This window comes from Lissotriton helveticus, chromosome 9, assembly GCF_964261635.1.
Source record: "Lissotriton helveticus chromosome 9, aLisHel1.1, whole genome shotgun sequence".
NCBI classification, from domain to species: Eukaryota; Metazoa; Chordata; class Amphibia; order Caudata; family Salamandridae; genus Lissotriton; species Lissotriton helveticus.
Window position 1 is genome coordinate 935,075,923 of NC_136070.1, and position 16,139 is coordinate 935,092,061.

The following is a 16,139-nucleotide window of genomic DNA, read 5'->3' on the forward strand; positions in this document are numbered from 1 at the left end:
TGTTCATAGCAATGGAATCTGCCTGATTGGTGCACTCAAGCTTGTGGACTGTGGTGGAGGTTGCCTGATGGGTGCATTCCTTACAGCAGCTCTAGAAAGCTAATTTGCCCCCGGAGTCTGGGAGAGGTGTAGGCAGCAGAATGTTGGATCCCTGATCACACGGAGAGCAACTGAAGAATTGAGGGAGAAACTATTGAGGTTTGACCATTCCTCTCACCTTCCCAAGCATGAGCATGCGCAGTGTCAGCGTTATCTTCTGAGCGATGTCGTCCAGGACGCTGTCCTCCTCGCTCATTCTGTCTGGGGACGCCATGATGTGAAAGGGGATCAAACTTTTTCAGTCACTAGAGCACCTGCTGCCGCCTGCCGAGAAGAGAGACCTAAAAGACCAGCAGAAAAAGAGAGACCATGAGACTTTTGGGTTGGAGAAGTACGAAACAAAACAGGAGGTAGCGGTAGGAGGGAATGTTCAAACTGCGCAACATGACAGAAATATGTAAGAAACTGATGAAAGACGGGACAGAGACATGGAGAGAGTGAGGTCCAATTGAAGGAAAATAACTAAAGTGTAGAGAGAGAGGAGAGAATGGACAATACACCAACAGCAGACAGTCTATAAGCGTAGACTTATTTCCAACTGGGCCTTGAAGGCACTCACTTGGGAAGGACTCGTGTGGACCACGCCCCCGGTACTCAATTCAAGACACTCATTACAGTCAGTGGGTCAGTGTTACTGTGATGCATTTACTTCAATATTATGATCTCGGTGACAGCAGCCCACCACAAAAGATTTGCTGTAAACTATGACAACTTTTATTCTTAGGGGGCTAACAGCCAGTTTCATCAAGGGAAAATCGGCTCGCAAAGGGCCAGATTCTGAGAATCTGGCCCTTTGCGAGCGCAATTTTTGCATTTGGGATTCATCATCCCAAATGCAAAAATCACAAAATGCAAAATCGCTATATTGCGAGGAATTGCATTTAAGGAATCTCTATTTGAGATTCCTTAAATGCAATTCATGAACCATTTCAGAATTGCGAATTCGCAATTTTTGGCCACTATTTACCGCGAAGTCTGACTTCGTGGTAAATAGCAAAAACTTAGAAAAATGCACTTTAGTGCATTTTTCTAAGTGGTATGTTACACACACACATGTCCTTTGGACATGTGTGTGCGCAACATCAGCCTACATTTTCATTTCAGGGGTGCTACAGGGTGTCCTTTGGACACCCCTGGCACCCTTGAAATCGTATCCTTATTTGCGATTAGCAATTTGTTAATCGCAAATAAGGAAGCTGTAGAAATCGCAATTTTTTTGCGATTTCTACATGAATCCCGTTTTGCGAGTCTTTAATAGTGATTCCTTAATAATCGCTATTAAGGACTCGCAAAACGGGACATTGATGAATCTGGCCGTATAAGTCTTAGGTGCTCCAGATTCAGAGGTAAAGTGCTAGAGGTCAAAGAGTAGAGGTTAGAAAGGACTTAAGGGGCTTGTGACACAGTGTGCATTGTAGGGCTTGACCGTAAATATTAGTCCTGGTCGTATAGGAAATAAGCAACACAGCATGTGAACTGCTTCAACCATCTGCTCTTGACCCCAAGCACTGATCAAGTGATGCCTGTGGTCTTTGCAAACCTGGCAGCACTCTCATTTCTGAACATCACCCCCAGCCATATTGAGGTCATTGAGCATCCATTTGGAAGCAGAACACTTCACTTTGGCTTTGTTGCCTTCTCACACTTCCTTAACAGCCATCATGTAAAAATCCCTGCACTTTAGTAGAAGGACCAGCCACGGGTTAACCCCGCTCCCATGCGTAAACTGAGAAGATCATTTACAGACAGCGTGTCTCAGTTTAGGCCTTGTTTGGCTGCGCAGTTGTCTCAGACGGTTCAACGAGGCTGCCACTGGGAGATCTCAGAGAACGCTTCAGGTGGAGAAGGAGACAAGATGGCGGCAGCGCAGCCCCACAATTCCCACAGCTAGCATCCGACGCGGAAGACGAAACCAGCGTCGTCTCAGGGTTGTAGGATAGAGGGAGGGAGAGGGTGTAATGATTTGCAGAGTGGGCGGGGTCATTGGGAAAGTGCAAGCAAGTGCTCCTGAAAGACTGGTAGGGTTGGAGCAGAGCCAATCATGGATCAGGCCCTTCAAAGGCCTTTCGGAGGCGCAGACTGCACCGAGTGCAGATGTCTGCAGGATGAAGGACACTCTTTTATTCAGTAAGAAAGAGGAGGATGTTTCAGTCAGGCAGACATACATAAGGAGGCTGCTTGTCTTGTTAGACATCTATGGGGTCTCTGGGAGACAGAATACTCCTTTCTACACCAGTGATCATTTATTTTTTCTAGACGTGTGTGCATCTTTTATTTTTCCTTTGAGGTTTATGAGTAAAGATTATAGTTGTCCTTTAGTTTAGGGGTGGTAGTGGCTGCTTAAATCTGTCACAGCATTTGAGAGAATACCTGGAACCCATCCACTAGAAAAGGGCACATCCCAGCACCTGTCTCTTGATGTGGCGTGATTAATTAGCTGCAATATGATAATACCTAGTACGTGATTGCTGTGTACTTTTGAGATACTTTGGCTGTTGGCTGGAAGGACTCTGGAGGACTTCAGAGAATGTTGATAAAAATGGGATGTATGATGTTACAACGCATGCTTTTACCATGCATGCTGTTACAATGCAGTTTTTACAACACAAACCTTTACAACGCATAGCGCTTTGGGGTGCTGGATAGTGAATAGTTTAATTTACTATTCCAACTCCAGTCCCTGTGGACACTAGGGAAGGTGTTGGATAGTAAATTAAATCTATTCCCTATCCTAGAGCGCCCCCCAGCGCAATGCGTTGTAATGGTTTTCGTTGTAAAACCTGCGTTGTAAAAGTTTCGTTGTAAAGGATGTTTCCCATAAAAATGTGGTAGGGTCTGTGTGTGAGGAAGCTAAGATTCTGCTTTGAGAGGTAAGGATTGAGGTCAAAAGCAGATAGACAGAAGAGAACGTTTATGCATGTTCTCTGATGGAAAAGCAGATAGGCATATACATGCGTCAAGATATAGTTCATGGTCTATAGAACCTGTCAATCAGAAGCAAAACTGACAAAACTGGTCGTATGTGCACTGGTAGGTATCCACAGTGATACAGCTTGTCCAGGGTTGTAAATCACCATATGTAGGTCAACAATATTGACCTACAAATGATTGCATTGACTATCTCACCGCCTACTAACATCGCCAAAGCAAGTATATATTTACTACTAACTCCACATCTAGCAGTGAATGCAATATTTCTGTCAAGCTGTATATCTCATGCAATATGGTGACCCCTACCCTTGCCTGGACATACTAGCATAGCCTCAAAAAATACATGTATGTCATTGACTGCTTGAAGGTGTCCTACAAAAATACAAATCTTTTAATATCGACCTACAAGTATATAGATGCCACAATATTGACCTCCAGAATTTCATCAAGGTAAGTATGTGTGTAGTTAAGAGTGATAAATCTATATAATTCTGTATATTGGATTGCATTGATATTATATGTCAATATTATTGACCTTGAGATTTTGAGACACAGCCACTCTATTAAATAGTAACTTTAATATGGCCAACTGGTTAAAAGCCAAAATGGTCGAAAGTCAGATGTCACTAAAGTTCTCCAATAAGAAGTCCAGGAAACCTAAAGACTAGTGCCTCCTGTACATAACTGGGTTGGCTCCAGGCCAGATCAAAAGTAGAACAGAGGCTAAGGAAAGTGTCCCCATCATCAAAGATTTCACAGTGTCTCCTGCTGCCTCCAGCAACATCAGTCCCTCAAAAGACATTTGCAACAAACTCTCAGAATTGTTCTGCAACGATATCACCTCCATATACACCACCTTCGATGCTCAACTGGACCCCAACACTGTCGCAATTCAACTTCCCATCACAACCGATGAATTAACCCTGACATCGTGGCCTGCAGTCACCATCTTGGAAATCGCTGCTACCATGAAGACCATCCGCTTGAGGCTCCTTCTAACCCTTGCCCCTCCCACATCTTTACCAATGTACTCCTACAGATCAGCAAAGTGCCAACACCCATCCTCAATGCCTCCATCGACTCATGCACATACATGAGATACATGCCATCATTCATGCCCCTGCACAAGAAACCATCCCATGATCCAGCCAACAACAGACTCATCTCCCTCCTACCATACATGGCAAGGGTCTTAGCGAAATTAATCGACCAGTGCCTCACTGACCATCTCAGCAACCACCAGGTCCTTGACACCACGCCCCAACCTCAGTACAGAAATAGCAGTCATCACCGCCATAGACCACATCTGCATGATCCTTGATACAGGAGATATGGCAGCCCTAATATTTATGGACCTCTCTGCAACATTTTACATGGTATCTCACCCCATCCTCATCAGTCGCCTGCCCAAGATTGGCATCCAAGGGCCTGCTTTCATTTGGATTGGCTCCTTCGTATCAGATATAACACAAGCTGTAAACTTGACACCGTAGTCCATGGAAGCCCACAGATTCATCTGCGGAGTGTCTCAAGGTTCATTATTCAGCCCCGCCCTCTTCAACGCATACATGATCCGTCTGGCCAATGTCATTCGCGCACACATCAAAATCTTCTCCTAGGCAGACAACATGCATCTCATACTCTCTCTCTTGGACAGGACCCCCAACTCAAGAAACAAGTTTATTGCCTGCATGTCCAAAGTCACTAATTGGATGAAAGCCAACTGTCTCAAGCTCAAACCAAACAAGACGGAAGTAGTGATCTTCGGCAAGAGCACCTCACCATTGAACTCCAACTGGTGGCCAGCTGAACTTGGACCCACAACCACACTCAGTACCCACGCCAGAAACCTCAGAATAATCATCCACAGCAAATTGGACATGACCACACAAGTCAATACTGCCACTGCAACTTGCTTCCACACCCTGAAGATGCTGAGGAAGATCTCCAGATGGCTCCCAAGCAACAATAGTAAAACTGTCGCTCATGCCCTAGTCACTAGCAAATTGGACAATGGGAACACCCTCTACACTGAGATTACCAAGCAAATTACTAGAAGACTACAAACCCTCCAGAACGCGGCAGCCAGACTGATCCTCAATCTCCCACACAGAACTCACATCACACAACACCTCAGGGAACTACACTGGCTCCCAATACACAAACGCATTCAATTCAAACTCCTCACACAGACACACATTCAAGGTACTACACAACTCATGCCCCACCAACCTGAACAGTTGCATCTCCTTCCACCAACCTCCTATACACCTCCTCTCTGCACGACTCCAAATCACACACATCTCCAGCATACACAGACTCAGATCAGGAAGACAAGAGCGTCTCTTACATCACTCCAAAAGCATGGAATGACCTATCACTCCACATCAGAGCCTCCTCCTCTCTTCTTGAATTCTGCAAGAAGCGAAGACCTGGCTTTTCAATTAACTAACCTGCCCTATGCTGGGCTAAGTACACACACCAGCAAATATGCATAACATAACAATAGCACACAAGGCCAACTGATAAATAGGTGAAGTATATATCCTCAATTACCTTATCCCCTGTCAGCCTATTAGAAACATTTGTAACAGCAACAGGTAGTCCATTGGCCACTAAGTGCTTCAAGTAAAGGAGGTCAGGCAGTTATCTCCTGGCAGATCTTGGACTAGACCTCGGCAAGAGGCAACCATACTTATAGACAATCACTTAGGGTGTTATTTAGAGTTTGATGGATGTGGGACACCTGACAAAAATAGGTGAACCTGACAAAAATAGGTGAACCTCTCTATTAAAAGTATGCAGCCAGGTATACACTGGAAACAGGGTGCAAAATGACATCTGACAACTGTTGGCAGCTACCTTTCTTCTGTAAAGCTCCATCCTCCACCCTTGGGGGCTCATTTATGAGCCCTTGCGTCACTTTTACGCCTCTGGTGCGTCACTTTTTGTGACGCACCAGTGGAGTAAAAAATGTGCCTTGTTGCACCATATTTACAAAGTGATGCATCTAGGTAGATGCGTCACTTTGTAAACCCCTGCGCCACATTATACCTGCCCCAGGTATAATGTATGCAAGGGGGGCGTTTTGACGCAAAAAAGCCTCATAGAAGTGACGCAGTGAAATCTATAAGATTTCACTGCACCATTTCTTGGACACTAATGCGTCAAAATCTTGCGCCTGCCTCATGGCAGGCGTAAGACTGACGCAGGCACTAACAACATGGGACTTGCCCATGTGAAAGTATACATTGCTGGAGTTGCGTCACTTTTGTGACACACTACAGCAATGCGTCACTTTTGCGCCTACAGATACGTCAGAAATACTGACGTATCTGTAACTCCTTGCGACTTGATGCATCATACTGTAAATATGACGCATCGTTAGTGTCGCAGGGAGAGTGCAGTGAAAAGTGACGCATCGCTGTTTTCACGCAGCGATGCGTCACTTTTCATAAATGAGGCCCTTAGTTTTTAGGAAACACTTGGTAATTATGTTGTCTAAGAGACATTGGAGTGCCTTGCAAACACCATCTACACTTCAAATACTAGCTCTTGCTCATGCGTACCATCTTGTGGTGTGATACATCTCATGGAGTGGCATGTAGTGCATAATCAAAAAGTAGCATAACACCACAAAATATGTTCTTCTTGGTTCACCAGCCCCTGAAGAACAGGCAAAAGAAGAGAGGCCATTGTATTCATTTAGTTGGGTGAGCACTTTTGGATTCAAAGTATTACAGCATTTGTGGTTATTTGAGAAGATGCTGTATTTTTGAAAAATGACTCAATGCTGAAAGCCTAGAGAATGCTGGTTCCACAAAAACAGGATTTAATTACTGCGCACCCCAATAAACGAGGTCGCATTTGCCAGTTCTACAGGAAGGGTCTCGAAATTCATCTCTTCACTATCTTATACTAGCCTGGAAGCATATCTACTTTTTTAAATCTTACCTCTCACAATCTTTTCCTCTCCTTTCCTGTTTGTAAAAGTCCACTGCATCTGGAGCATGTATTCCTGTTTCTACGTAAAGTCATCTTCTGCCCCTAAAAATGCTGAGTTTGTGCAATTTAAATGCCCCAATAAAACAAATACAACATACAATGAACGGTGAAACGGGCACAATCCTGCTTTCTCTTTCACGTGGTTGAAGTTAAATGTTAGCAAGTCTAGGGGCAAAGGGGAGAAGGTGAGTAAGGACGATCTCTTCTTGCACGTTGTTTTGCACTGGGTCTTTTTTAGGTTAACGAAGCTTAATTAGGGGCAGATGTATCAAGATTCCATTTTGCAAATCCTAAATAGCGATTTTTTGCGAATCGCTATTTAGAAATCGCAAAATGGAATGTATGTACAATTTCGCTATTTTTTAGCGATTCCTTAATATTCTTTATTTGCGAATTCGCATCTTGCGAATTCGCAAATAAGGAATAATCACCAATGCATTCCTATGGGCCAGGAGGCCCACAGGAATGATTTTGAACTAATTCTCAAATTGCGAATTCGCAATTTGCTAATCGCAATTTGAGAATTATTTCAAGGGTGCAGGGGTGTCTGAAAGACACCCTGCTGCACCCCTGAAATGTACATGTGTGTGCATATGGCGCACATACATGCCCCATGGGCATATGTGTGCGTCACATGCCACCTTTAAAAATGCAAAATTGTGCATGTTTTGAGGACTTCGCAAATTACAATCAACTACAAGTTGGTGGTAATTTGCGATTCCTTAACAATAATTCGCAAAAAAAATGCTTCATACATAGCATTTAAGGAATCGCAAAATTTGCGATTCCTTAAATGCTATGGCAAATTAAGGAATCGCAAATTTTTGCGATTTCTTAATTTGCGAATTTTTGTTACATTCTTAAACATGCAAAACAACCATTTGCGAGTCGCAAAGGCCGAAATTCTGCGAATTTCGGCCTTTGCGAGTCGCAAAACGGTTGATACATCTGCCCCTAACAGCCTGATTCATCATTCTCCCGTTTTGCGAGCCCCTAATAGCGATTCATAACGAATCGCTATTAAGGACTTGCAAAACGGGATTCATGTAGAAATTGCATAAAGAAATGTGATTCCTACACATTCCTTATTTGCGATTAGCAAATTGCTAATCGCAAATAAGGAATAGCTCCCCATTCATTCCTATGGGCCAAAAGGCCCATAGGAATGAATGGGGAGTATTCCTTATTTGCGATTAGCAATTTGCTAATCGCAAATTAGATAGCGATTTAAAGGGTGCCATGGGTGTCCAACGGACACCCTGTAGCACCCCTTAAATGCAAATTGAAACAGGTGTTGCGCACACACATGTCCAAAGGACATGTGTGTGTGCAACATGCAACTTAGAAAAATGCTTTTAAAAGCATTTTTCTAAGTTTTCGCTATTTACCACGAGGTTTGACCTCGCGGTAAATAGCGGGCCGAAATTGCAAATTCGCAATTTTTAAATGGATGATGAATTGCATTTAAGGAATCTCAAATAGAGATTCCTTAAATGTAATTCCTCGCAAAATAGCGAAATCGCTATTACCGATTTTTGCATTTGGGATGATGAATCCCAAATGCAAAAATAGCGCTCGCAAAGGGCCAGATTCTCAGAATCTGGCCCTTTGCGAGCCGATTTCGGCTTGATGGATCAGGCTGTATCAGCCTGATTCATCAATATCCCGTTTTGCGAGCCCCTAATAGCGATTCATAATGAATCGCTATTAAGGACTTGCAAAACGGGATTCATGTAAGAATTGCATAAAGAAATGTGATTCCTACACATTCCTTATTTGCGATTAGCAAATTGCTAATCGCAAATAAGGAATAACTCCCCATTCATTCCTATGGGCCTAAAGGCTCATAGGAATGAATGGGGAGACATTCCTTATTTGCGAATAGCAATTTGCTAATCGCAAATAAGATAGCGATTTCAAGGGTGCCAGGGGTGTCCAAAGGACACCCTGTAGCACCCCTGAAATGTAATCTACATTGGAGTTGCGCACACACATGTCCAAAGGACATGTGTGTGTGTAACATGCAAAAGAAAAAAATGCACTAAAGTGCTTTAATCTATTTTTTCGCTATTTACCACGAAGTCAGACTTCGTGGTAAATAGCGGCCAAATATAGCGAAATAGCTATTTAAAATTGGTTGATGAATTGCATTTAAGGAATCTCTAATAGAGATTCCTTAAATGCAATTCCTCGCACAATAGCGAATTCTGTAATAGCGATTATTGCATTTGGGATGATGAATCCAAAATGCAATAATTGCGCTCGCAAAGGGCCAGATTCTCAGAATCTGGCCCTTTGCGAGCCGATTTTCGTTTCATGAATCAGGCTGTTAGTCCCTTAATCAGGATACAATTAACAAACTGGACTCTCGTCAGACAAACTACTGGCCCAGGGCGACGCTATCAAAAGTGCAGCAGGTGCAGTGGCACTAGGATTCAGAGGTTTGAGGGATCCACTGCACCCTGGTTTTTGAGACGGAAATTGAGGGAACGCAGGCCCAGTTTCACTTTCTGAATTAGGGTGCACGGACCCATGAAGCGCTAATCTCACTAGATGAGTTGGAACTTGGGCTGATAAGTTTACAATTTGAAATTGTCTGATAACTAGGCATCTCGGACCCTTCAAACTCATTACAAGGCTGCTTCGAGTCTTTATATGCTTCACCGTTCTTTTTTACGTCGTTCTCTTTACTGTTTTGTTTATTTATTTTATTTATTTAATGCATTTTTATATAGCGCGGACTTTACCCAAAGGTGTCAGAGCGCTTCACAATAGAACCAAGTTAAGTGTTCTTTATTACTGAGCATATGTCCACTTGTCTAATTGAAGCTTGATTTTAGTTTGGAATTGTCATAAAGTTTGTTGTCTTCAATGGAAGGTTTCGACTAAATTAGCCTAAATACAAAACAAAGATTGAGAAGTTTAATGTGTTTTTGAGAAAGTTTAGAAGGTTGCTTAGTGTGCTGGCTAGAGTTCTGCCAAAAATGGATTATTCCTGAGACATGCACTTGTAGTTAATAAACAATTCCACTAGATGGCGGCAGATACACAATTTTAGTCTGTGGCGGGTCTGACCTCTTTAAGCGTACTTGCATGCTTTGGCTTCGTGATTGAGTAATCGCTCTGCAGGGATAGCCGGTACTTGGTCAATACAGAAACACGAAAGGGAAGAATGAACAAAAATGTAATCTTCACACATGGCGCCAAAATACCTTGAGATGGCCTAGTACTGGTCTCATCCTCTCATAAATTCCATCAGTACTCTTGGAAAATACACTCTGGCTCGATTCAGCTTCACCACTTTCTACTTATTGCCATGGCCAATCAATAGTCAAATAATTTACATTTTGTAGCTTCCATCTACGCTTCAATTAGCTAAGTGTTCCCTTCCAATTCGTTGCCCTTTGATTGATGTAAACGTTTCATACCCATTGGCCAAAGGTGAATCTGTTCTAGCATTTGGTAGAGTGGCGACTTTTCTTTTATTTTTTTTGATCTCTTCAAACATCCTATTCTTGCTTCCACTGCAAAAACCCATTCACACTGCAGTACCACTCTGAGGTCCTCTCGTACGGCATTCCCAAATTCCCTCAATGTCATGTAGGTCTGTGAGCACTAATTTGCGGTACGCGAATTCACGCGAAAGCGTACTCGGGGTTCGCAAAATCCGCAAACTTTCGTGAGATTGTGGATTTTTTATTTTTGCGAGTTCGCGAGATTTTTTTCACAACGGCTTAGAATTTTTGCGACTTCGGGAAAGCGAGCTGTTCAAATCTCCCGCCGGATGTCAGCTGCGCGTCGCATCTACGTATTTGCTATTGTTTACTCTCGCGATATATGATCGCGGGCCCTTATGACTTATTCGCGTTCTCAAACCCTCGCAGTGCAAGATGGCGGGACTCCATGACATACTCGCGGTCGAAAAGTCTCGCGCGATCACGCAGCCAGATCCAAAATGGCGCATCGCACGCAAAGCGGGAGGAAAACAACTCTGCAAACTCAGAATCACAGTAAGTCAACGCCGCGCGTGCGAGATTATATTTTTGAAGAGCGAACAAGCAAAAAATATTCACCAACTCGCGAATTGCGGATTTTTGGGCAATTTCCCGAAATTGCCAAAAATCCGCAAATTCCGCGAGCGGAACAAATTATCCGCCCATGCTTAGTGAGCACTCGCCCTCGGCCAGGAAGTCCTCAGATTATTATGGCCCTAATGCACTAAAGTGGGTCGAGTGCTTAAGTGACCGAACAGAAGTTTGCACTGCACGCAAAGGCCTTTTTGCATCATGTTGTGGCACACCTAGACGTCTTCTCAGGCTGTCAGATTCCTTCTCCCAAGGCGGTAGTCTCATTACTCCACATTCATTTAAAACATTTTTGTTGCAGTTTTGGTCTTCTTATAATTGTTCTGTGACACTTTGTCACAGGTGAAGTTGGTTCACATGGTCAGCACTGTGATGGGCCGCGGATAGTGGTCAAACGGGTCTTCAAAAATGTCAGCAAGTTTCTTGATCAGTTGGTTTTCCTTTTGATCTAATCCTTTGTATAATTTCTCAATGAGTTTGCAGAGATTGTGGCACGCAGCCAACGGCACAAAACTTAAGTAAACCTTAGCCTTAGCAGCAACATAGCATCCGGTAGCTGTGAACATTTCTGCTACAGTACTCTAGCACCTTTTCTACACCAAACATCAACTGTTGTACTCCTGGTGGTGTATCAACCCTATAGCACATCTTTGCATTGTTGACAGATGCACAAAAAATGCCTTCCCATCCAGGGCCGGTACTAGGATTTTTGGGGCCCTGGGCAGAAGGGAAATGTGCGAGCCCCCTCTAATTTGCATAGACTTGACCCATTCAAGGCTATGTTGCATCTCAGTAGAAGCTGCAGCCCCTCCCTCTCAGCAGGGGCGGCTCTAGGCTCATGGCGGCCCTGGGCAGGGAGCGTAGGTAGGGGGCCCCGGAAGAGGGGTCCAGGCGGGGCGGAGCACGGAGGCCAGTGAAAGGGGCGGGGTCAGGGTGTTTGGAAGTGGTACAGAGCCGGAGACCGCCAAATTCCTGCCAGGGGCCACCACGCAAATATGCATCTATCCTCAGAGGATTATTATATTAAGGATATATATTGGTGTGGTGGCCCCTGGGGTTTGGTGGCCCTGTGCAGGTGCACAGCTTGCACATGCCTAAGGCCGCCCCTGCTCTCAGCCACCTACAAGAGCCTCTTATCAACTCATCAAGGGCTGAAGGTGTGAGGATTGCTTATCTCCAACTGCCAGGGAGCTAAACAGCGGCGCAATAGCCATCCCCCTGTGTCTCTGTGTGGGTGGGCGGTGGAGGCCTAATTGCCGGACTAACTTGAGTTTGCAACTGGGAATGGGACGGGTAGGGGGGGGTTGCCCTCCCCTCGGGTTCCCTTGCTACACCATAGCAGTGATGCCAGGGGAGGGGGCCTCCTAAGGTGACGCACTTGCAAGGTGGCACCTTTCATGCCATGCTCAGACTCTATCGCATTGGTGCGGGCCCCACGTTGGAGGGCTAACTACGGGGCGCTGGGCAGCTGTCCACACTTCCCATGCCTAGCTGTGGCCCTGTGCCCATCTCTCTGCACCGTTAGTTACTGTAAAAAGAAACTGTGATATCTCATTTATCACTACTTTTCATCAGAATGGAACCAATTTACCAGAACCATCTGACACCTGGTTTAACAATTCTTTAGAGACCAAAGTAGCTCCACTTGTTTACACTTTTTCTGCAAAGGCAGAACAAGTTGATGACACCCATCGCTTTTCTTTGGTCAAGTTCCCTGGTTGGCCAGTTACATTTATCTTTCATGATATTACACTTGGAAAACCATGATAGTGGGGTGCTTGGCACACTCTTTAGGTATTTGGCAATTCCTTTTTAAGTGATAACAGCCTGCTATAACATAACATAAAATAACATAACACAACGTGTATTTGTTAAGCACACGCTCACCCGTGGGTATCTTGGCACTGAATAACAGATGTTTATTGTTACCCAACTTTATGGTGTTAATTTTATTGACCTCAGAAAGATGAAAGGCTGAGCGGACCCGCCAGGATTTTAACCGGTGAACATGAGGTCAAACATAGGCCCCTACAGCGGGCGCATTAGTCCACTAAGCCACCAGACCCGCCATGCCTTAGGGCTACTGGCCTTCCCTTTGGCGCCTCCCTCGACTACCACTGGACCTTTCCCATCAATAGAGGAAAGTTGAATATAGTTCTAAGTGCCACTTCTGTCAAACTCCAAAGTGCTACCCCCTTTTTTAACCTACATTAGTGTTGATGTATGGCACAAGTCCTATTGCCTAAACTACCATAAGAGTTCCAAGCTCTTTTTTTTGACTCGTTCACAAATGGTTGCCATGTTCATTCCCATAGTTCAATCGTCTTTAGCTCATACTTTGCTACACATCTTTGCACTGTGAAGAGTGAAGAAAAGTTTTTAAACAACAATGTTGTTTCTCTTCCCCTGGCAGGCTGCTACACTTGAGCTTCCATGTCCACCCTTAAATTCCCTACTTTCTTTGAACAACTTTAAAAATGGTTACCTAGACGCCATATTGATGCGTGAATTTTCTCCTCCCTGCTTCTGCTCTCCTGATTGCCTTCCCTGCTTTGCTCTGCTTTTCCAGTTATGCCTACGGTTGTATGTCAGTACAACGCATGCTTTTACCCCGCATGCCATTACAACGCGGGGATTACAACGCAAGTCATTACAACGACTTGCGTTGGAGGCGCTGGATAGTGGAATAGTTGAATTTTCTATTCCAACTCCAGTCCCCGTGGATAGTAGGGAAGGTGTTGGATAGAAAATTAAACTATTCCCTATACAACAGTGCCCTCCAGCGAAAGTCGTTGTAACGACTTTCGTTGTAATCCCCGCGTTGTAATGGTAGTGCGGGGTGATAGTTGCGTCGTAAAGGATGTTCCCCATGCCTACTGCCCCCCGCTGCTGTGATATTATGTACCCACAAGAGCTGATCTTTTTTTACTCCAATGTATTTAATTGTTTTCTATATTTAGGTGTTTTACATTAATGTCACCTATCAGTGAGTTCTGGGCACATGGTTAGACAGAAATTGCATAGCAAGTGGAAAATACCAGAGTATGCAGTGCACATGATTAAATGTTTTGAAAGAGCACAAAGAGAGCTTCTCAGTTAAATGATCATGCGACTGATAATAGATTGGGTTAAAAACCAGTACCTGTGGAATGAGCGACACAGTTGCTGTTGAGGTAATTCTGGCAATGGTAAGAGGCGGTTAGTAATGAGGTTAGCAAGCATTTGCAATGCAATAGGTTGCGCATTTAGGAGAGTTTGAGCTATTGGCATTGTAAATGACAATGCCTTTTATGTACGTGTTGTTTTTAAAACGGATAATTAGAGGCATTGCCATTTACAATGCCAATAGTTGAAACTCTCGCAAATGCAAGACCTATTGCTATTTGATAAAAATAGTGCTCAGAGGCTGTAATTAAAGCCTACCGCGTAACAACACTCGTAACAGGGGGTGTCCCCATGGGAGGTTACAAAACGATGCAAGGCGGTACTAAGGAGGGACTACTAAGCTATTGACCAATGAAAAGTTGCAGTTTACAGTGGACAATGACACAAGTTAATGAAAAATATGGGCCGAGCTTCAATTCCCTACCTGAATACAGCATGCCTCACAGAGCAGCGCATGCGCTGCCCAGGCGCGACCTAAAAAGTGGGCAAGTGTATATACTCTGTGGTTAAAAGGTCGACCAATGCCTGCTGCAGACCTTGAACTCTGGAGTTCTGCTCCTGTGTTTCTGAATCTTGCAACCCATAAAGAGAGTGAACTGAGACTCAGATGAGTGGCTAGTACTGGCCATTTTTTTGTGCAGAACCAGTTTTTTGACTGGCCAAGGACCTTACCCCCAAAACCGTGTGCATATACAAAGGACTTTGGCCTTGATATGTGATTTGTCTTGGAGTGAGTAAAGAGATTTTAGTGCTTGTTTTATGCGGTCCTATTGTTTTGAATTTGTGGCCAGTCTTGCAGCTTGAGTTTGGACTCTGTCTAATCTGTTAGCTGACTTAGGGGTGAAGCGTGTGACCTTGGGCAGCATCCAGCCTTGCCTTGACTCGGAACTTGGTGACACTCCACTCTGTGACTTATTTGGAGGAAAAATGATATGTTACACAGTAGCCCCGCTGAGCACTGCGTTACATTCATGGGTGAAGGATAAATCAAAATCAAAAAGGACTTTCAGGTTTTGGGATTTATGGGAGGTGTAAGGGTGGACCCCCAACAATTACTGCAAAAAAATCTCTTAATAGAAAAAAATCTTCTGAGATTGGAATTTATTGAAACGTTGAACTGATTTGTATTAATTTGTAATCATGTAGTTGTAATTGTATTTTAATGCATCAAGATTTAGATGTTTTTAATACTACTACCATCAAATTAATAATTAATGATTAATATCAGTTTACATGTTGCTAGACTTTCTAAATAGACTCCTTAGGGTTCAGAACAAATCTGAGGACAGTTGTCACATTAAGATAGAAGAACACAGAAAGGAAATTATTTTGTTATTAATAAAAATGATCTTGAAACCTTCCTGAGTATATAGAAAGCAGGATTGGCAGGGACTGGAGAGTTGGAATTGAAGTAAGAACCCACTCCTGCTTTGGGAACAGCGCATTACTGAGAGATGAGCAATTTGTTTGAAGCCGCTGGTCCACCTTTTACTGTGCAAGCAGCAATGCAGCATGCATTTCATATCAGGAGCAGAGATCCCAGTGTAGATGGGTGCAGTGAGTGACTGAATCTGCCTGGAGGGGTATGTTGGAGGGATCCAAGGGACCCTTTTTCCCCCTTTCAAGGGGATCCCTGCCTATCTGACCTTACACCACCCCAATGAGGTGCACTTTCAATGTGTCTCTCGGGAGCTTCCTTCCCTCTATGCCTGTAATACGATGTGTTCTGTTGTGTCATGTGTATCTTTACAGCATGCTAATCACCCTTGAGGGCATCCCAGCGCTTTGCAAGTGGTGGGTCAGCTGACTCCTGGTGAGGTTAGTCAAAGAGAGAGGTCTTCATCTTCTTGTGCA

The 16,139-nt window shown here is 44.0% G+C and overlaps 1 protein-coding gene across 2 annotated transcripts in view; it reads right to left on the bottom strand.

The window, feature by feature from the left end:
* PCBP4 (poly(rC) binding protein 4) overlaps positions 1-16,139 on the bottom strand; it is a 175,631-nt gene that overhangs the window by 64,946 nt on the left and 94,546 nt on the right. For both annotated transcript variants that reach the window (XM_078661160.1, XM_078661161.1), the window contains exon 2: positions 218-380. In XM_078661160.1, coding sequence (XP_078517286.1) covers positions 218-313 — 96 coding nt within the window. In that variant the 5' untranslated portion in view covers positions 314-380. The remainder of the gene's footprint in view (positions 1-217; positions 381-16,139) is intronic.